Below are 23,236 nucleotides of genomic sequence, written 5' to 3' on the forward strand. Positions count from 1 at the left end.
TCTACTTGAGTTTTGCTGACAGGATTACGACATAAGATGTAACTGATTTGAACAGTTGGTTTCATGCCAAAATGTAAAAAGTAAATAACACAAACAGGTAGCACACTAAGACTATCAGGTTTGAAATATGTTGGTGTTCAATGTCATCACTGATCTGCAACACATGGAGAACCACCACCCTTCTGGCTAACAGACAACCTGCTACACTACTTGAGTCACAGTTGCCAAACAGCATATTGTTTTCACATCAGTCGTATTTTAGTTTGTTTGACGATTTTTTATTTTGAGTAATTATATCCAATTCTAATATTATTTGTTTCTATATTCTATACCACTTCATCATGAAGCTGTATAACTGAGGATACAAAATGCAAAACATGCACTGTGCACAATTTCTTCAGTCACAGCCACAGAAGCTTGTAACTTCTTCTGGGCGTCTTGGTGGCTTTCCTCACTCTTCTCCTTCTTGCACAGTCACTCAGTTTTTTAGAACTGTCTACTCCACACAGATTTACCATAGAGTGCCATGCTGTTTGTATTTCTTGATAATTGATGTAAATTAAGTTCAAGACATATTTAGTGACTTGGAAATGTTCATGTATCCATCCCCTGACTTGTCTGAAGAAAACGCCCAATTAAACTGATTATTTACATGTATTATACCAAAGGGGCTGATTACTTATGCAACATATCATCTTGGCTTTTATATTTTTAATTAATTTATATCAAGTTGTAGAGATTTATTTTCAGTTTGAGTCTAAGGAAGATAATTTTAGAAATTTTTATATTGAGAAGCCTGATTTACTTTTTGTATTTGAAATGCCATAACAAATGAAAATGTGTGAAATTTCAAGGGGCTGAATACTTTTGCAAGCCACTGTATGCATCCCATATGACGCAACGTCCTGCGGCACAACACCAGTCATCCAGCGGGACGCACAACACCTCTGTGAGCCTGGAATCATCAGGTCGCCCCAATGCTGCGGTGCAGCTCGTGAAGTTCGACCGCACAGTGTAGGTCATGTGTGGGACACACATGTTCATTCTGACAGCATAGTGTCCTACTGACCGGTCAGTGCACATGAGCGAGGGAGGGTGTGAGAGAGCGAGACAGTGAGAGCGTGGGTGGGAGGTCAGTGATTGACATATTTAACACATATGACATGTTTCCAGTCCATACGTTAGATGTATTTTAACATTCAGTATCGACAGGTCTTGTGAAAAGGGCAGACACAGTGCTGGCACACACCCTCCTCTCCCCATGTTTGTCATCCAGACTTTTAGACATCAGGCAGAAATCGAACCTCATTTGTCCGTCTCTTGGTGTGCATTATTTATAGTCGTAGTGCATTCTAACAGTATTCTATGCAGTCGTACTGTGTTCGAACAACATTTGACCTGCAATCATACGCACACACACGGCCGTGCACGACTCATTCAAGGTGGGATCCGCCCACATTTTAAGTGGTCGCACGGCATTCATACACGACTGTCCGAAAGTCTGTCCCTCCTGACTGCACCCTTGAAGTTTGGCTGCCCCCCTCCCTATTCTGGCTGATTCGGCTGGGCTCCTGCTCATTCATACTGTGATGGGCCTTGACCAAAGATATACGACCAAAATACACATCCAAGAACAAAATGCGAAAAATGGAAAGTGGAAATCAAGTGTAAGTGCAAGAAAGGACAAGCCAACATGAAGAACTAAAAATAAACAAGAAGGCAGTCAGAACCTAAACAATAATGACAACTAAACAATAATCCAAAACCTAAACCAAGGAACACGAGTGTAACATAAACAAGGAACTCAAACGGGACACTGAGTGAAACACCTGAACAAAACCTAAGAACACAGAATGAGCAAACAAAAAGATAGAATGACTTTGAGACAAGGGAGACATGAGGACCACACAGACAGTGGACTGATCACAAGGATGACAAACACAAATGACTGACACACACATACAGGGGAGAGAACACAACAGATTACAAACACACACACACACACAAGGCACAGACAAGACAGGGACCCACACTGATGACAGGCAGTGGAAGACACACACACACGACTCAGACACAAACCACCATTCATTTTGGATGAGGATTTTTTTTTTTTTTTAATGCCTTAAAACTAAAGACAGACCTGAACAAATTGGTATACACCCAAATCATTCCTGGCACAGGTCTTTTAACGTTTAATATTTAATGTGTTTAGATGTCAAAATTCTACATATACAGCTTTAAAATAATTATTTCTTTAGAAACTGCTTTAAAATGCTGCAGTTTTAACAAAAGTGGAAAAAATTTATGTCAGGATCTGCACCAAAATTTCAGGCATCCTTTCTGGGCCGATGCCCATCCTTCCATCCAGTTTTATAAACATTAGTCAAGAGGTTTTGGAGTAATTAAATCTCAGACAAACAAATAAACATAGCTGAAAAATACTTAACCACTTTGCATAACCAATAAACAGAGGAGTTTGGGCTGAGAGCAGTGAGAGCAAGTGCAAGACAAGAGGACAAACGTTAGAATGTAATATGAAACCAAATGAGAGGAAACAAAGTATAGATCCCAGGATGGAAAACTCACTGCAACATCTTTGCAACGCATTGTGGTGGTAAATTCTAAATGGGCACAACTAGTCCATGCTTCCAGATCTGGACGGAAAGCCTGAAACAGGAACTATGGACTTGGTGGGACAGTCGGCTCCCTGGTCTACATGATGGAGCAGGTGAAGCCGCAGCACTCCTTCAGCAGGGTGAGTCCCGTCTTTGTGATGGCAGATGAAGGCTGCTGGACCCGTGACGGTATTCGTTTGACCGGGGCACCTGAGGCACAGTAGACAAGACACAGTGGCGGGGGGGTCCACAGATATAAAGTCACATCCATATGTATTTGGACAATGATGCAATATTTCATCATTTTGCTTCTGTACACAAAACAGTGGAGCTGACATGAACACTCAGTGGGCCTCATGTATCAACGTTGTGTACGCCGATATTTGAGCGTATATGGGGTGTACGCCAAAACGGCTGCGCTACTTGGCATTTATCAATGTGGTCGTTGGCATACGCTGCGCTGAAAATATACACCAGGTTGAGAGGTGGCGTAAATTATACACCAAAATGAACCAGCGCTGGAATCCACATAAAAATGAAGATGATCAACATGATAAACAGTGCCATTATACAAATCAATGCATATGTTACATAAATAACACTTTCCTGATTATACTACATAATAATCAATACAAATCCCGCTGTTGCGGGATTGTTACGGAGCACAATCCGTGGCTACAGCGCTGACTGCAAAGACAGCGCTGCTCGCCTTTTTCTCCAGACTTCAAGCCTGGAGCCAGAGCAGCGCTGAGCTTAACTTCATGTGGTGTGATCGTTTTAGACTATGAAATTGATAATAACAACTGTAGTTTCGTCATTCCCTTAATTCGCCCGTACTGCAACCAGGTTTTGTCATCTCCATTCGGTTGTCACAATAAAATAAATACAGAAATACATTTAAAAAATAAAGAAATCTGACAGATTAGGCGTGTCTTATTAATTGAGCTAGCAAATATCCACATGTCAAGAATTATTGACATGTGAAAAGAGAATACAGTGGTCCCTCACTATAACGCCGTTCACCTGTCGTGGCCTCGGAGTCTTGCGGAGTATTTAGTCCAATTTTGCATGCCTTTTTTTTTTTTTTTTACAGTGTTCTGTGTTCTGCGTATCTGTTTATAAGAATCTTGTTGCCCAGAAGAGAAAAGAGCGCCAACAACTACTCATAACTGTGTTTGTCACACGGAAACAAACACCTGCTGCAGCGAGATGTGAGTGGGAAAAGGCGTGGCGTCAGGACGCAGAGGAGCGATCTGTGACATACTGGTCAGTCACTATTAATAATTTCTTATGTGTCCGACCTCGTTCGTTGATCGTTAAAATTAATTTGTTAGTTCTAAATGCCATCATAATTATTTATAGGAAAATGTTCTATTTTTATTTCTCAAATGTTTGGGCCTGAAAACAGTTTAGTATTATTTTCCTACTAAGGTTTGAACTTTGAGAGTGTTTACAGACGAGAGAAAAGTGAGAAAATGTTCATGCCTGATTGAGAAAGTGTATAAACTGTGTAGTGAGGGGTTTTACAGCTTTGAAACGTCAATAATAATTGTAAAAAAAATAACGCTGACTACGTCGTGGTTTCACGTATTATGGGCTATTTTTTAGAACGTAACTCCAGCGATTAATGAGGGACCACTGTAACACTTTATTGATTATATACTACAAAACAATTGATACGACAGCCGCTTTTGACGCTCTATTGGCACGCGTCGTGATTGGTGGAGTTCTTTTTCATTGCCGTCTTCCCGACTTCCATGTCGTAAAATGAGGGTGTGTCTGAAGCGGAGTCTGAATATTTCTTGGCGTGTTTATTATAATTACGATCGTTTCCACCCGCCGCATTTATCAAGTTCACGTCAGGCGTACACCAGAAATGGGCAGGTGCGCACTGCTTGATACATGTGACGGTGACTTTGGTGTATTTCAAGTAATTTACGCCACAAGTGTGCAACATTGATACATGAGGCCCAGTGTGTGCTTATAGTGTCAATTTTCAGTTTTAATTCAATAGGGTTAAGAAAATACTACATTAATCATTTAAGAATTACAGCCATTTTTATACACAGACCCTCCATAAGTAATTGGAATAATTAATTATACAGGGATCCCAAACGCCCGCTATTTAGCAGAATTCCTCTATTTTTTTAGCCAAGATGATAAAACATTTGTTTTGATGGGTGAAAAGATGATCAGAATGTGTATTGCTCATTTTGACAAGCTTTCATATGTTTTGGTCGGTGTCGGTTGCTTCCGTTGACATTCGGGATCACTCGGGAGTAAAATACCGCGAGACTGTGCGCGATAAAACGAGAAAACAAATGCTAGCTCCCTCGCCGCGTTTTTCGCTAGAAAACATGCTAAACATCGTCGCATTTTTAGGTATGATATGTTTAATAGGTTAAAATACAGTTTGGGTTTGGTATATATCGCGTAGTGCTTTTGTTTTGATATAATAACGTGTTGCTCGCTCGGGTGAGCACGCGAGTATTCACATTGTAAGATGTTGTGGAAGAAAGATATCCTCCATAAGAGAGACAGCGGGACGGTGACAGCTTTGGATGCGGGGATAAAGAATTTGTGGAATTAGTCGTGGTTGGAAAAACAAGTCGACGGATGCACGCTTTCAGATTTCATTTTAAAACACAAAGATCCGGGGAAAGCCCTTTGTAATCTGTGCGATGGAAAGGTGATAAAGTATGGTGGCAAAGGTTGGCTGTCACTGAAACAACATTGTGAGGGAAGCAAGCATGCTGAGAAGAAGAGATTGAGAAAACAGAATTACAAACTACCTGGTGAGTCATTTTCATAAGTTACAATTCTTAGTAAGGAATGATAGGGCATATATACTACTGTTGGCCAGTGCTCTTGAAACAAAAGCTCATGCAAACAGGGTGGCCAAGAAACCTTCCAAAAAGGCACTGCTTAAACACCAAAAGAAAGAGAAAGCCAAGTCAGAGAAGCCAAGGAAAAGATCATCAGATTCCAATGCAGTACAATCTATCAAAAAAGAAAGATTTAAATCGAAATGAGTCAAGTTTTTACTATACATCATGTACATTTGTATATAGCTATCATATATTCATGACTTATAGTCATATAGTGAAGAGATTTTCAAGCAAATCAAAACATTGAACTAATGAAATAAACAATGGATGTTGAACATTTTGGCATTGTATATATTCACTGATATGGTGAAGTGAATGGCTCAACAAAAACAGTGAACATTTGAAATGAACTATGGATGCTGTTGTACATTCTTGGAATGGCTAATATTGATATGGTGATATTTTCTCAATAAAACACTGAGCTATTGATGCAGTGGTACAGTTGCATGAAAAAGTTATTATTAGCATTATTCATCCCATTTGTGTTGGGTTGTATTTAGCGTGCAAATATGGTTCCATTTACCATGCAAATTGGGTTTCATACATTTACCATTGCACGCTGCGAACCCCACCCACGCACACACTAGTGGGGGCTTCATTTAGCTAACGATTTGATCGAGCTAATTGACGGTGCTAATTCTTCTAACACAAATACTCCACTATGCCATAAGCCATCTGTTCGGATGAAAACCTAGACAGATCTCTAACGCAATTTAACGAACGAAATATGTCATGAGGTGAAAGATGGAAAATTCCATCTTTCACCTCATGAAATGTTTTGTTCCATTGAACTCAAACATTCATTATTTGTATTGTATTACAGTTAATACAAATCAACAGTTTAAAAAAACCCAGGGGATTGATACATGAACATTTTCAACAATCATTAAGAAATGCATGCAGTATGGTACTGTCCGGTAAATCTATCTCAAAAACTGACCATGCAAGTAGGACGCTAGTGAGGGAAGAAACCAAGACATCCATGACAACTCTGAAGGAATTATAGGCTTCTGTACCTGTGTCTGGAGAAACAGTGGGGATACTGTAAGTTTTCTCTGTGGCATCACCAGTTATACAGTTTCATGGTGGAGTGGAACAGAGAAGGACTACAAGAAAGCAGATCACCTACTGTATGTGCTTTCTGACAAACTAACTGAGCATTCATATTGTCTATGATATTTTTATTTCATAGATTTTTTAAAGCAAATTATGATTTGTATTACAGTATAATGAATGTCACCAGATTTTAAAATTAATAGTTGTTTTTATTATGTTATGATGTGTCGTTATATACAATCATGTATACAAATATTTTACACAATAAAATAAATTATGAATTATTATGTAAAACAATCCTTGTCTGTGTCACTCCACTTTGAAGCTGCATAACCCATGATTCAACAGCCAAGAGTTGCATGACGAAACATTTCTGCAATCACAGGTACAGAATCCGATAATTCCATCAGAGTTGTGTGGGCATCTTGTTGGCTTCCCTCACTAGTATTTTTCTTGCACAGTCACTCAGTTTTTCAGAACTGCCTACTCCACACACATTTACCATCATATATCATACAGTTTGAATTTCTTAATGACTGAGGAAAATAAGGTTCAAGACATATTCAGTGACTTGTAAATGTTAATGTATTCATCCCCTGACTTGTTTGAAGAAAACTGGTTGTACAAGTGACAGTTTGTATGACAAAGCAATCATATTTCGTTTGTCCAGTTACCTATAACCTCATAAAATAGACTCGTGTGTAAAAATGTCTGTATCTCCTAAAAATGTAAAATTATATTTTTACTAAACCCACTTGAATCAAAGCTGAAAGTCTACACAATACAACATCTTTATTATTTAATTTAATCTCTACTGTGGTGGTGGTCAATGCACTGTCCAAATACTTATGGACCTGACTATAAGTTGTTGCCTGCTCTCGCTTCCTCTCTTGGCCTTGGTGCACACTGAGTTCAGATGAAAAATGACTTTGATAAGAAGGATGCAGACACTTTCCATTTCTGTACAATCCATCCGTGACTATCAGAGACACTCTAAGCAAGGATAACATTTGATAAAAGAATCAAAATTCAAAAAGGAATGAAAATCTGCTGAACTCTTTCTCTGAAGCAGTTAAGAGCCTGGTACCATTGGGGAGAGGATTAATTGTGCATGAACTGAGTATACAAATTTCGGGCGTTTGTTGTCGTCCTTAACAAAATTGGCCTGAAATGACAAATCCTCAGTATGAATTACGGATATAGTAATAATATATAGCGAATTTACAGTGGTGGGCACAGCTAACCAAAAAGTTAGCTTCGATAACCATGAATCACTGAAAAGTTATCTTTTATGCCGATAAACTGCTAAAAAAAAATTATCTTTATTCCAGATAACCGATAACTATTAGTATAGATTTGGACACGGTCACATCAGATTACACTGTCGGCTTCTGATAAACCAGTTTCACTTTAAGCACTGCAGGGGCTGCTGGGTAAATTCAAGGATCACAAACACAAAGAAAGCACGAAAAATGAATAAACAAAAAAATAAAACCCCAAACACTGTCATCATCTTTCAGAAGCAGTAAAACACAGTATTAGAAGTCACAGTTTATCTCGGTATTAGATACACTATCATTTACGAACTAAAAGCTGCTGCTTTTTTCACACGATTTCAGCCCTGCGGCTCAAACAACTGAAATACATCCATTAATACATTGATTGGCAGAGTAAAATACACGTAGTAAATATAAATTCTTACCTGTTAGTTTCAGCAGGGGTGGTGGCCAAGACGCTAATGTGCTTGGTTTCAGTGCAGAAGGTTCCGGGTTCAAATCCCACCCCTGCCACATTTCTCCATGTAATGTGGAGTTGCGTCAGGAAGGGCATCTGGCGTAAAACCTATGCCAATTCAACATGCAGATCCACCTTGGATGTGCTGTGATGTCCCCGAGTGCAAACAAGGGAATAGCCGAAGGGACTTACTTTTTTACCTGTTAGTTTCAGTGGGATTCATCTGAATAAATAATCCACATAAAGCATCCTTTTTTAAATCGAAAACAGTGTCTAAACGTGAAGAAAAGTCCCTCCCTCAGTACACATAGCTGCGCCATGACAGCTCCTCTCCCCCACCGAGTCTTGGCAATTAAATTACAGCCACAAAGAAATAAAATAAAATAAGGTTATAAATAGTCTGTTTTGTTTTTGTGTCGAGTGGACAAGTCACTGTAACGTCCAAAGTGAACCTACCCACAATGCTCTCTGTGTCGACCGGCCAATCACGTTTTGTGCTTAATGATGATGTCATCAGCAAGCGACATGCAGCCAGTCTGCTCAGTGGCTATAAACACACCGTAAACGGACTAAAAAGTTTGATTTTAGGTTTTACAAACGTTTTTGACCGTTAAACTTTACCAGCAAAGAAAATGTTATCGGATTGAAAGTTATCGGAACTAAATTTATCGGAAGATAATTGGTCCGATGATGGTTTTAAAACTTATCTGAAAAGCTAATCCGCTAACAAAAACATTAGCTTTGATAATTCTCTGCTATCAGATTATCTGAACTGTGCCCACCAATGCGAATATATGACGAACAATCATAGATGTATAACGCATGTATTGAGGAAACGGATCGGACGCATTGCGATTATCACGGAAGTATTACAGATGTATTGTGAATGCATCGCGCACGTGATACAGGAACAGTGGTTGTATTGCGCATGCACAGCATCTGCACTGCGGTCATAAAAGAAGTGCACTCGGGCCTTTTGGCATCACTATTCACACCAACACCACAGCCTCTGGAGCAATTGCTGGACTTGGACAAGTTGACTAGTACTGTAATGATCATAGAGTTGATGTTTATGTTGTCATACAAGGGTTAACTTTTCATGAGTTTGGGGAGCGGGAGGAGAGAAGCCACTCTGGGTTGTGAGACGGTGTTTTTTTTTTTAAAAAGAGACAGTTCAGCGTGAGTTGCGGCTGTAACAGCAACTCTTCCTTTTGTTGCAGTTAAATAAACGTTCTGAAAGAGAACCGAGGTCCATGGCTGACTTCTATGCAGCTGGGGTTTTACAGTATGTTGTTGGATGGCAGCAACTCTCACACTGCGTCTTTGGGGATCCATAACTACATCTATACATCTCTACAGCAGGACCGGCACTGACTGGCAGGTATGTCGATTTCTGCCACATATAGTACCCTGGGTTTACGTGATGTGTTATGCAGTAGCAAATTGTCTGCAAATCAGATGCAAAGCAGACGTAATACAAATGCTTTACCCGTGGCCAATCTGTCTGCATTCGCTACAACTTATTTTAGTTTGTGATGTGGACGTGATAGGCACGCTATATATCCATTTTACACACTGTCCCAGTCCGCTGCCAAGCCACAATACCCCGTCAGTTGCGGATATCAGCGGATAACAGCGGATATACAGCGCATAGTTTGAGTATGTAAGGCAGATGTCATCTGCAGCCAAAGTTTTGTGCAGCTCAAAAATCCTGGCAACGCAAAAACATGCCTTTGCAGATAATTGCGGATGTGTGCGGATGTCAGCCGACTCATACAAGCATGTTTCAAGGATATTGTGGACCTTTATAATATGAGCCAATTTTGTGCACAATCCATATGCAAATCTTCCTAAACACCAGTGGGACCGGGCCCGAAGATTTTGCTAACATATTTGTTTTTTGTTTTTTTTGTTTGTGTGTTTTAAGGACAGTTACTGCAACGTGACTGCACTTTGTAAATGGATACCTGTTTTCTTCACAGTTCTTGGGAACTTAGACTTCAGAAAATCAGCCATTTCTTTATCTTCTTCTTTCTCCCTGTAAAAATGGAGAAGACCAATATAAAATACTGTATGTTCTGGTGCACAAGTTGTAAAAATGCCTCTTCAATAGGAAAAACATGTCAGGGTTTGGACTTTGTTGTATTATCTTTGCTCTGTTTAATTAGTTTATTTTATATGATTTCTCTTGCTGGGTTTTTCCTGCTTGGCCTTTGTCTGTCCCTATCTCTCTTGGTGGTGGGCAGGGCACACTGTTGGGCCACACCCTTATTCTGGTGCTTTCCACACACCTGTTCCTAATTGGTAGCTCATCACCATGGTGTATATAAGCTTCATGGATTGCACTGTTTATTCGCCAGCTCTCTGTGCTTTATGCCATCACTTCATAGCCTGTTTCGTAAGTTTGTCTTGACCTGTTTTCTAGCTGTGTTTTGGACTGCCTGCCTGTTTACTGGACCACGCCTTAGCAAAAATCAGCAACAGTGTCAGATTTTTCTGATACTGTTGCTGATTTTTGACTGTCTTTCTGTGTACCAGACCCTGCTTTATGTACCAGTAAAACCCCTTTGCCAAATCCCATCTGAGTCTGAGCTCTGCATTTATGTCCAGCCATTTGGTACCACTGGTTCTAATAAAACTCATATATACCTTAAGTTGCACCATTTTTTTTCTGAATTATCAGCTTGTTAATTTGGGATTTATGTATATTGTGTACTTTGTATTATTGTCATTTTTTCTTTTATTATGAGAGTTTAATTTTGTTTAGTGCTTTGATTTCTGGGAAAGATCAATTATAAATAGTCATTGTAATTATTATTAATAAGTAAGTAAGTAAAATTTGTTTGTATAGCACTTTTCATGATAAAATCACAAAGTGCTGTACAAGAATTTAAGAACACAGAAATAAAAATACAGAAACTAAAAACAGCAATAACATAAAACTACTTAAAAGCAAGTCTGTACAAACAGGCCTTGAGCTTCTCCTTAAAGGTTCCAGCAAATTCCATGGAACATAGGTGTAGTGGCAGTGGATTCCACAGTTTGGGAGCCACAACCTCAAATGCACAGTCTCCTTTGGTCTTCAGCATTGACCTTGGTACAACTAACAGGTTCTGGTCCCAGGACCTCAGAGACCTGCTTGTCACATACGGGTGCAAGAGTTCACTGATGTAGAGTGGTATCTGACCATGCAGAGCTCTAAAAGTCATCACCGATATTTTAAATTGCAGGCTGAACCGAATTTGGAGCCAAAGCAAACAAGACAGAATGGATGTTACATGAAACCACCTAGAAAACCTTGTAAGGAGCTTTGCAGAAGCATTCTGGACCATTTGTAGGCGGTCCAGTGAAGACTTACTGAGGCTAGGGAACAGCTTTTCAGCTTTTTGGTAACATTCCAAAAAATACTGTAAATCAACAATCAGGTGCAACAAGAGGCACTTGGAGTGCATCATTTTCTGCCAAGAATCCTTTCATTAGCTTTTAAATTTTGCAGACATCCAAGCAACACTCAATTTGCAATCACAAAAGCGTGACCAACAAAGCACTGAGCCGTCACCAGCTACTAGCTAACTTTTTTATTTGTATTGTACCCCAGACTGTGATGTGACTGAATCCTTCAGCAAGAGAATGTGACCAGTCGAAGTGACAGACAAGCCAAAGATGCACAACTCGTGTTACACTATAAAAATTATCAGGGTGATTCAACTTAAAAAAAAATTGTTTTTTAAGGCAGCAATTGAACTTAAGTAAACCCAACTTCAAGAAACACTTTTATTCAACTCAGGAAGGTAAGTTATATAAGTTGGCCATGACCCAGATCATTTTTAGTCTGTAGCAGCAGCACTGTGAACCAAGTGAAGACTTCTAACATTGGTGTGCAGCAAAGCACTAAATAAGACATTAAAATAATCAGTGCACCATAAAACAAAAATATAAATCGATGTCTCTGCATCAGCCATAGACAGAATCTTTGCCATATTTCACAAATAATCCATGGGCTGGGTTTGCTTGCCATCCAACCCGATGGAGCTTGAGAGGTGCTGCAAAAAGGAATGGGCAAAACTGCCCAAAAACAGGTGTGCCAAGCTTGTGGTATCATATTCAAGAAGACTTGAGGCTGTAATTGCTGCCAAAGGTGCATCAACAAAGTATTGAGTAAAGGGTGGGAATACTTATGTACATGTGATTTCTTAGATTTTAATTTTTAATAAATTTGCAAAAAATTCAAATCAACTTTTTTCACGTTGTCATTATGGGGTGTTGTGACTAGAATTTTGGGGGAAACATTTAATTTCCTTCATTTTGGAATGAGTCTGTAATATACCAAAATGTGGAAAAAGTGAAGCACTCAAATCAAGTCAATTTTATTTATATAGTGCCAAATCACAACAAACAGTTACCCCAAGGTGCTTTATATTGTAAGGCAAGGCCATACAATAATTACGTAAAAACCCCAACGGTCAAAACGACCCCCTGTGAGCAAGCACTTGGCAACAGTGGGAAGGAAAAACTCCCTTTTAACAGGAAGAAACCTCCAGCAGAACCAGGCTCAGGGAGGGTCTTCTGCTGGGACTGGTTGGGGCTGAGGGAGAGAACCAGGAAAAAGACATGCTGTGGAGGGGAGCAGAGATCAATCACTAATGATTAAATGCAGAGTGGTGCATACAGAGCAAAAAGAGAAAGAAACACTCAGTGCATCATGGGAACCCCCCAGCAGTCTAAGTCTATAGCAGCATAACTAAGGGATGGTTCAGGGTCACCTGATCCAGCCCTAACTATACGCTTTAGCAAAAAGGAAAGTTTTAAGCCTAATCTTAAAAGTAGAGAGGGTGTCAGTCTCCCTGATCCGAATTGGGAGCTGGTTCCAGAGGAGAGGAGCCTGAAAGCTGAAGGCTCTGCCTCCCATTATACTCTTACAAACCCTAGGAACTACAAGTAAGCCTGCAGTCTGAGAGCGAAGCGCTCTATTGGGGTGATATGGTACTATGAGGTCCCTAAGATAAGATGGGACCTGATTATTCAAAACCTTATAAGTAAGAAGAAGAATTTTAAATTCTATTCTAGAATTAACAGGAAGCCAATGAAGAGAGGCCAATATGGGTGAGATATGCTCTCTCCTTCTAGTCCCTGTTAGCACTCTAGCTGCAGCATTTTGAATTAACTGAAGGCTTTTCAGGGAACTTTTAGGACAACCTGATAATAATGAATTACAATAGTCCAGCCTAGAGGAAATAAATGCATGAATTAGTTTTTCAGCATCACTCTGAGACAAGACCTTTCTAATTTTAGAGATATTGTGCAAATGCAAAAAAGCAGTCCTACATATTTGTTTAATATGCGCATTGAATGACATATCCTGATCAAAAATGACTCCAAGATTTCTCACAGTATTACTAGAGGTCAGGGTAATGCCATCCAGAGTAAGGATCTGGTTAGACACCATGTTTCTAAGATTTGTGGGGCCAAGTACAATAACTTCAGTTTTATCTGAGTTTAAAAGCAGGAAATTAGAGGTCATCCATGTCTTTATGTCTGTAAGACAATCCTGCAGTTTAGCTAATTGGTGTGTGTCCTCTGGCTTCATGGATAGATAAAGCTGGGTATCATCTGCGTAACAATGAAAATTTAAGCAATGCCGTCTAATAATACTGCCGAAGGGAAACATGTATAAAGTGAATAAAATTGGTCCTAGCACAGAACCTTGTGGAACTCTATAATTAACCTTAGTTGACATGGAAAACCTACAAAGCCTACTTTTAGTACACAGAAAATTCACAGGAGGTATTGATAAGGGAATCGATAAAGAATAGGATTGATAAGTGAAATCGATAATGGCATCGATATCGATAAAATCTTATCTATACCCATCCCTAGTCAGAAGGCTGATAATGCCGCACACGTCCCTGAAAACGAATGCAGCATAAAAGATGCGGGCGCGTAGAGCATAACATTTCTATGAGCGTGAGAAGGGACACACAGTAGAGACATGGGAGCGCAGTCAGCATACATACACAGTCATGTACGTTTCAGCATACATTAAAGTACACAATGTCAACTGAGGCAAAACACGTGTTCTGTTGCAACACTTAGTATATGCACCTTCGGATATAAAACGTTCTATTCAAGCAGTATGAAAACTGAATTCCATCTATTCCCGCAAAGAAAGCTCCTCTGGTAGCTAAAATAGCCTCATTTTTTGAGTAATTGACTGCTTTGCAGTTCTCCCAATATAGATAGAGAATCAGAAAAAGAGGTGCAGGCGTGCAGCAGAACTGTGAACACAGGAGGATTCGGCAAAGGCAACACTTGTTAATGTTAGCAGCTGCCCTTCTATCGAGATGACTGCAAGTCAAGTGCTGTAGCCGCAGAAAAGAACATTTCATCTTAAAATGAGATTCTGTACCACACGTTGTAAAGTTGTGGTACAGAATCTTATAATCTTAATAATTAGAATCTTATAATCTTATAATCTTAATACAGAAACTTCCTAGCACAGAACCTTGTGGAACTCTATAATTAACCTTAGCCTGTGAAGAAGATTCCCCATTTACATGAACAAATTGTAATCTATTAGATAAATATGATTCAAACCACCGCAGCGCAGTGCCTTTAATACCTATAGCATGCTCTAATCTCTGTAATAAAATTTTATGGTCAACAGTATCAAAAGCAGCACTGAGGTCTAACAGAACAAGCACAGAGATGAGTCCACTGTCTGAGGCCATAAGAAGATCATTTGTAACCTTCACTAATGCTGTTTCTGTACTATGATGAATTCTAAACTCTTCAAATAGACCATTCCTCTGCAGATGATTAGTTAGCTGTTTTACAACTACCCTTTCAAGAATTTCTGAGAGAAAAGGAAGGTTGGAGATTGGCCTATAATTAGCTAAGATAGCTGGGTCAAGTGATGGCTTTTTAAGTAATGGTTTAATTACTGCCACCTTAAAAGCCTGTGGTACATAGCCAACTAATAAAGATAGATTGATCATATTTAAGATCGAAGCATTAATTAATGGTAGGGCTTCCTTGAGCAGCCTGGTAGGAATGGGGTCCAATAGACATGTTGATGGTTTGGAGGAAGTAACTAATGAAAATAACTCAGACAGAACAATCGGAGAGAAAGAGTCTAACCAAATACCGGCATCACTGAAAGCAGCCAAAGATAACGATATGTCTTTGGGATGGTTATGAGTAATTTTTTCTCTAATAGTTAAAATTTTATTAGCAAAGAAAGTCATGAAGTCATTACTAGTTAAAGTTAAAGGAATACTCAGCTCAATAGAGCTCTGACTCTTTGTCAGCCTGGCTACAGTGCTGAAAAGAAACCTGGGGTTGTTCTTATTTTCTTCAATTAGTGATGAGTAGTAAGATGTCCTAGCTTTACGGAGGGCTTTTTTATAGAGCAACAGACTCTTTTTCCAGGCTAAGTGAAGATCTTCTAAATTAGTGAGACGCCATTTCCTCTCCAACTTACGGGTTATCTGCTTTAAGCTGCGAGTTTGTGAGTTATACCACAGAGTCAGGCACTTCTGATTTAAAGCTCTCTTTTTCAGAGGAGCTACAGCATCCGAAGTTGTCTTCAATGAGGATGTAAAACTATTGACGAGATACTCTATCTCACTTACAGAGTTTAGGTAGCTACTCTGCACTGTGTTGGTATATGGCATTAGAGAACATAAAGAAGGAATCATATCCTTAAACCTAGTTACAGCGCTTTCTGAAAGACTTCTAGTGTAATGAAACTTATTCCGCACTGCTGGGTAGTCCATCAGAGTAAATGTAAATGTTAAAGAAATGATCAGACAGAAGGGAGTTTTCAGGGAATACTGTTAAGTCTTCAATTTCCATACCATAAGTCAGAACAAGATCTAAGATATGGTTAAAGTGGTGGGTGGACTCATTTACATTTTGAGCAAAGCCAATTGAGTCTAATAATAGATTAAATGCAGTGTTGAGGCTGTCATTCTCAGCATCTGTGTGGATGTTAAAATCGCCCACTATAATTATCTTATCTGAGCTAAGCACTAAGTCAGACAAAAGGTCTGAAAATTCACAGAGAAACTCACAGTAACGACCAGGTGGACGATAGATAATAACAAATAAAACTGGTTTTTGGGACTTCCAATTTGGATGGACAAGACTAAGAGTCAAGCTTTCAAATGAATTAAAGCTCTGTCTGGGTTTTTGATTAATTAAGAAGCTGGAATGGAAGATTGCTGCTAATCCTCCACCTCGGCCTGTGCTACGAACGTTCTGGCAGTTAGTGTGACTCGGGGGTGTTGACTCATTTAAACTAACATATTCATCCTGCTGTAACCAGGTTTCTGTAAGGCAGAATAAATCAATATGTTGATCAATTATTATATAATTTACTAACAGGGACTTAGAAGAGAGAGACCTAATGTTTAATAGACCACATTTAACTGTTTTAGTCTGTGGTGCAGTTGAAGGTGCTATATTATTTTTTCTTTTTGAATTTTTATGCTTAAATAGATTTTTACTGGTTACTGGTGGTCTGGGAGCAGGCACCGTCTCTACGGGGATGGGGTAATGAGGGTATGGCAGGGGGAGAGAAGCTGCAGAGAGGTGTGTAAGACTACAACTCTGCTTCCTGGTCCCAACCCTGGATAGTCACGGTTTGGAGGATTTAAGAAAATTGGCCAGATTTCTAGAAATGAGAGCCGCTTCATCCAAAGTGGGATGGATGCCGTCTCTCCTAACAAGACCAGGTTTTCCCCAGAAGCTTTGCCAATTATCTATGAAGCCCACCTCTTTTTTCTTTTTTTTTTTTGGACACCACTCAGACAGCCAGCAATTCAAGGAGAACATGCAGCTAAACATGTCACTCCCGCTCCGATTGGGGAGGGGCCCAGAGAAAACTACAGAGTCCGACATTGTTTTTGCAAAGTTACACACCGATTCAATGTTAATTTTAGTGACCTCCGATTGGCGTAACCGGGTGTCATTACTGCCGACGTGAATTACAATCTTAACAAATTTACGCTTAGCCTTAGCCAGCAGTTTCAAATTTCCTTCAATGTCGCCTGCTCTGGCCCCCGGAAGACAATCGACTATGGTTGCTGGTGTCGCTAACTTCACATTTCTCAAAACAGAGTCGCCAATAACCAGAGTTTGATCCTCGGTGGGTGTGTCGCCGAGTGGGGAAAAACGGTTAGAAATGTGAATGAGTTGGAGGTGTACACGGGGCTTCTGTTTAGGGCTACGCTTCCTCCTCACAGTCACCCAGTCAGCCTGCTTTCCCGGCTGCTTGGGATCTGCTGGAGGGGAACTAACGGCGGCTAAGCTACCTTGGTCCGCACCGACTACAGGGGCCTGGCTAGCTGTAGAATTTTCCATGGTGCGGAGCCGAGTCTCCAATTCGCCAGCCTGGCCTCCAAAGCTACGAATAAGCTACACTTATTACAAGTACCATTACTGCTAAAGGAGGCCGAGGAATAACTAAACATTTCACACCCAGAGCAGAAAAGTGCAGGACAGACAGGAGAAGCCACCATGCTAAATCGGCTAAGAGCTAGTAGCTGTGCTAAGCTAGCGGATTCCTAAAAACACAAAGTGAATAATGTGTAAATAATTTAGAGGTGATTCAGCAGAGGGAGTGCTTTAGTTAAGGCACGTGAAGATTACACTGTGAAACAAATCGTTATCTAGTTAACTAGATCAATCTAACTGCGCAGATTAAACAGCTAACAGATACAGCAAAACACCGCTGTGCTCCGGAACAGGAAGTGATACAATACCGCAGTGAGAGCCAACCACCAGTGAGCAAGCACTGTGAATACTTTCCAGATACACTGTAATAACAGTGTATTTAAAAAAACTGAGTAAAGCTCAAAATCCTTATAATAGCTTTTGCTTCCATACATACAAATGCATTGGCAACACTGCACATTTAATTTCAAACCAAAACATGACGAAAAATGTATCAAGTTTGTTATTACTTTACAGAAACTGAAGAAGAAGTAATATTAGGCTGTTCAAGAAGAAAATAGCATTGTGCATTTTTCTTTACAAACTCAAATGCTCAAATGAAGATTTATCTTTCCTGTGAATCACTGAACTAATATTTAGTTGTATAACCACTGGGCAGCACGGTGGCTTAGTGGTTAGCACTGTTGCCTCACAGCAAGAAGGTCAGGTGATCGATTCCCACCTGTGGCCTTTCTGTGTGGAGTTTACATGTTCTCCCCGTGTTTGTGTGGGCTCTCACCGGGTGCTCCGGCTTCCTCCCACATCCAAAGACATGCAAGTTAGGTGGACTGGAAACTTTAAATTGTCCGTAGGTGTGTGTGTGGGTGTAAATGTGTTTTTGTCTATATGTGGCCCTGCGACAGAATGGCGTCCTGTCCAGGGTGTACCCCGCCTCATGCCCTGTGACTGCTGGAATAGGATCCAGCCCCCTGCGACCCTTAATTGGAGTAAGCGGTTGAAGTTGAGTGAGTGAGTATATAACCAGTGTTTCTGAGACCCGTCACATCTGTGTTGCATGGAGTCGACCAACTTTTGGCACCTGTGAGCAGGTATTCCAGCCCAGGACGGTTGGACCCCATTCCACAATTCCTCTACATTTCTTGATTTGCCTCAAAAACATGCTTCACTGTCTTCACAGTGTACTGTGGATTGAATTCAGTTTTTGGTGGTCATCTGACAAACTGTCTCCAGCCCCTAGACCCAAAAAGAACAATCTTGCTTTCATGGGTCCACAGAATTTTGCACCATTTCTCTTTAATCCAGTTGTCTGTGTTGAATACTTGGCCTCCAAAGTCAAGGTCAAACAAGGTTGACGTCCATTGGATTCTATAACATATAACATGATACCTAAATATAACAGATGGTGCAAACTATCCCTTTTTGAATCCCTATCACCTCAACCAATAATTTGTATCACTTTTTACCAAAAATGGAGCATCTTTTAACTTTTGACCTCTGTACAAACTGCAGGAAAATTAGTTGTCAGTCTAATCAGTCCACTGTTCTGACGTGAACATTTTTATTAATCTATCATACAAACCAGTTTTTTTCCTTTTTATTTGCAACAACATGTATTGCTTAATAAAATACATAATTTCCAATAGAATATATCACATAACACCCTATTGTACATGGGCTCAGCAAAAGTTAATATTCAATACACAAGTGCTCCAAATACATAGTCAAAGTAAATGTGCATCTCGATGCAATGCTCCACTTTTTCAAGGCTGTTGCATATAGTTGTAAACAATGTGAAAGGGCTTTCTTTTTCTTGACTAAAACATATGTCTGCTCTATGCTTTGCTGCACATTGAAAAGATAAATACATATATGATTACAGGCTACAATATGTTGTTACTTGTGACCCATTTCAGCTATTATGAGTAACTTGATATTTAATAAACTTCGCTGTGAATTTCAAGGGCAAACATATTGTACATAACTCATTATGTATTGTTAAAAAACATCTTTCAACAGATGAAAGAAGCAGACCTGAGCCGTTCAAACTCCACATCATCCACGAGGAAATCTCTGGTCTCCACCAGCTTGTGGATCTGCTGCAGAAGTTCTTCTTCCTTCTGCCGATCCTCACTAGACTTGTCGTTATCTGCAACAGATATAACTATATCAATTATTATTTATTATTATTTAGTTTAGACGTACCCAGGCAACATCAAATTTACACAATTATTTAATATAAGTTATATAAAAGACATGCAGGTTCGGTGAATTGGAAACTTTAAAATTGTCCAGGTCTCCCTTGCAAAAGAGGTCTCGATCTCAATGGGACTAACCTGATCAAATAAAGTTTAAATTAAAAACACAATGCTAAAATACCCTCGGCCGTATGAGCATAAAAATAGGAAACAGAATGTGACCTTTTGACCTCTTAAAATAGGTCAAGGTTAGCCATCTTTGAACAAGTCCAAAATCTGTGTTCCAAGAATGTTCCCTGTGAGTTTGAAGACCCTGGCTGTAATAAGACTGGAATTACGCTGAGCACAGGGAGACGGATGGACAGACAGATGGACGCAAAGTCTTCGCAATACCCAATGGTCATATTTTGGCCTTGGGTAAAAAATGAGGAAAAGACATTTGACCTACAAACCTAAAGAGAATTTTCAGGTCTATGGAAAGCTTAAATAAAAGTTCCATCTTCTCAAGAGGACAAAAAAATTCTGAAAGTGCATCATGGTCAAGATCGAGGCCCATGTGTTCCTTGCCAACAGAGGTGTCTAAGCCACTGGTTTACACTCAACACCAAGTCCAAGCAAGCAGCGAACAGTGGAGGAGCCAGAACATACACTACCAGTCAAAGGTGTGGACACACTTTCTCACTCAACTGAATGAATCAGCTGGCAATAATGTCCAGCAAAGTCTTGGGGGTCCTGCAAATTCTCAAGACTATTTGCAGCATCAGCTCTTCCCCATTTAGTGAACCTGCTCCCATCCCTGAAGGTGTTGAACATGCTCCTAATAATCTCACCCAGTCTGCTTAGATGTCAAATATGTGAGCGGAACGTAAACTACAGTTAAGTTGCATACTTCAAAAACACAATTATTTAAAGCTCTGAATGTGTCAATCAGGTTCTGGAGAACTTTTTTTTTTTAGCAGTTACACAAGATTCAGCATGTTGAGGAGGTGAGCAAGTTTTTTTGTATTTTTTTCCTGTGTATTTGATTCTTACCTGGTACGGCCACTAATTTGTGCAGCTCCTTCTTCAGACGAGTGATCTCCTTGCACAGTTGAATGTCATCCATCCTGCACAGACATAACACACAAACACTGAAATCATTCAATAAATTGAGCAACATTAGCTGTTTGTTCCCCTCCTCCTCCCAGGGTCTTTGGCCAAGTTCTACCAAACTTGGTCTGTGGATGAAGGTCAATGCCTGAACTGCATTTAAAGGTTTGTTTTGGCAAAGGTCAAGGTCATGAGATCAAAGGTAAAACTTTAGAATTTTCACTCCAATGTCTGTCAGATGTGGCACATATATGTTGGTGAATTTTGGAAGTATCCAGGCAACATCAAATTTACCAATAGTCAATAACTGGTGCCACAGTCAAAGGTCAAAATGTATGTTCTACTCCAATGTCCCCCAAATGTGGCAAACATACATACGAGGTCTGTCAATAAAGTATAGGTCCTTTTTATTTTGTCAAAAACTATATGGATTTCATTCATATGTTTTTACGTCAGACATGCTTGAACCCTCGTGCGCATGCGTGAGTTTTTCCACGCCTGTCGGTGACGTCATTCACCTGTGAGCACTCCTTGTGGGAGGAGTCGTCCAGCCCCTCGTCGGAATTCCTTTGTCTGAAAAGTTGCTGAGAGACTGGCGCTTTGTTTGATCAAAATTTTTTCTAAACCTGTGAGACACATCGAAGTGGACACGGTTCGAAAAATTAAGCTGGTTTTCAGTGAAAATTTTAACGGCTGATGAGAGATTTTGAGGCGATACTGTCGCTTTAAGGACTTCCCACGGTGCGAGACGTCGCGCAGCGCTCTCAGGCGCCGTCGTCGGCTTGTTTCAAGCTGAAAACCTCCACATTTCAGGCTCTATTGATCCAGGACGTCGTGAGAGAACAGAGAAGTTTCAGAAGAAGTTGGTTTCAGCATTTTATCCGGATATTCCACTGTTAAAGGAAATTTTTTTAATGAAAGACGTGCGGACGGATTGCAGCGTCGGCTCGCAGCCGCCGCGACGCTCCGCCACAGGAAAAACACCTCTGTTGGAAGCCTTAAGGACAAGTTGGAACATGTCCAGCTGTTAAACAATTTCTCATATACTCACTCCACTGAAAGCCATCAAAAGCCGCCTGGATTTTACAAATGGTTATCAACACGGAGGTGTTTTTCCTGTGTCGCCGCACCGCGTCAGCTGCGTCCCGAGGAGAGGGAACAAACAGCTAATGTTGCTCGTTCAGCTTGTAACTGATCCATCACGCTGGGTGACTTATTTGGCAACAGTGACTTGAAACTGGATCATGCAATGTCAAAGTCTGTCATTCACATTTTATAAAATCCAGGAAATTGACCCTGGCACTTTTAGAAATGGGTACCAATCTTGGCTGGGGAAGTAACCGGTGTCAGACTGGCGTCCGTCCTGTCCAGGTGTACTCATAGACTCGTCCCTTTCACATTACAATATGCAGGGATAAACACCGACCTGATGGGCCTCAGGGCATACATAGGATGACTACTTCTATGTGCTTTTGATCAATCAGGGTTGTAACAACTTTGTTGCTTTGGTAGACTGCATTCAATTTGCATACATTGCTGACGTGGAGTGACAACACGAGTTGTGAGTGCTTTGCAAACAGTGTGTGACTACAGATGTACAGACCGGTATGTGTAATCTGGAAGGAATCCAGGATATGAATTGTATAGATACATATCTGTTGTGTTCACATTATAGTAGCGTATACTGTGTGCATCTCCGTTATTTGATGTGCAACAAAGGAGGCTTGTCTTGTGTTTGGCACTAGAACTCACTGGAATGAGTTTGTGTGAAATTAACACAGTTAATTAAATTAACAGTTACTTGGACAAGCTCTGATAAGGCGTACTCTTTGCTTGTGAGGGAGCATCAGCCATGATACTTTGGCAATGTTTCATCATACCCATTTCTTCCAGCACGTTGATGCCTCAGTGTGGAGCGCCTCAGCGATTGAACAAAAGCCAAGCAGACGCCCGCGTATCACCTGGCTGTGACAGATGGATGGCTACTTTCAGGAGGCAGAAATAGACCACTTGTCTGTCTGCGGGTGGTTGCCTTCTAGGACTCGAGCCGATTCTGCGGTGCGGTGGATATGGCGACATGTGGCACCAGCACATGCTACCAGACCTAACCTGCTCAAGGAGGTGAACCACACTAAAGGTCTAATTTGATGAATGTAAACATGCTGACCCTTGTACGCAATGATAGTGGTGCAGCTTAGCTCAA

The 23,236-nt window shown here is 40.3% G+C and overlaps 1 protein-coding gene across 1 annotated transcript in view; it reads right to left on the reverse strand.

The window, feature by feature from the left end:
- Positions 1-2,116: 2,116 nt before the first annotated feature.
- The window catches only part of LOC117526547 (bMERB domain-containing protein 1-like), a 42,772-nt gene continuing 21,652 nt past the window's right edge, over positions 2,117-23,236 (reverse strand). Inside the window, exons 3-6 of the mRNA XM_034188609.1 lie at positions 20,977-21,050; positions 19,781-19,895; positions 10,261-10,331; positions 2,117-2,825 (exon numbers count right to left, since the gene is read on the reverse strand). Coding sequence (XP_034044500.1) covers positions 2,713-2,825; positions 10,261-10,331; positions 19,781-19,895; positions 20,977-21,050 — 373 coding nt within the window. The 3' untranslated portion in view covers positions 2,117-2,712. The remainder of the gene's footprint in view (positions 2,826-10,260; positions 10,332-19,780; positions 19,896-20,976; positions 21,051-23,236) is intronic.

This window comes from Thalassophryne amazonica, chromosome 15, assembly GCF_902500255.1.
Source record: "Thalassophryne amazonica chromosome 15, fThaAma1.1, whole genome shotgun sequence".
In the NCBI taxonomy this organism is placed as follows: Eukaryota; Metazoa; Chordata; class Actinopteri; order Batrachoidiformes; family Batrachoididae; genus Thalassophryne; species Thalassophryne amazonica.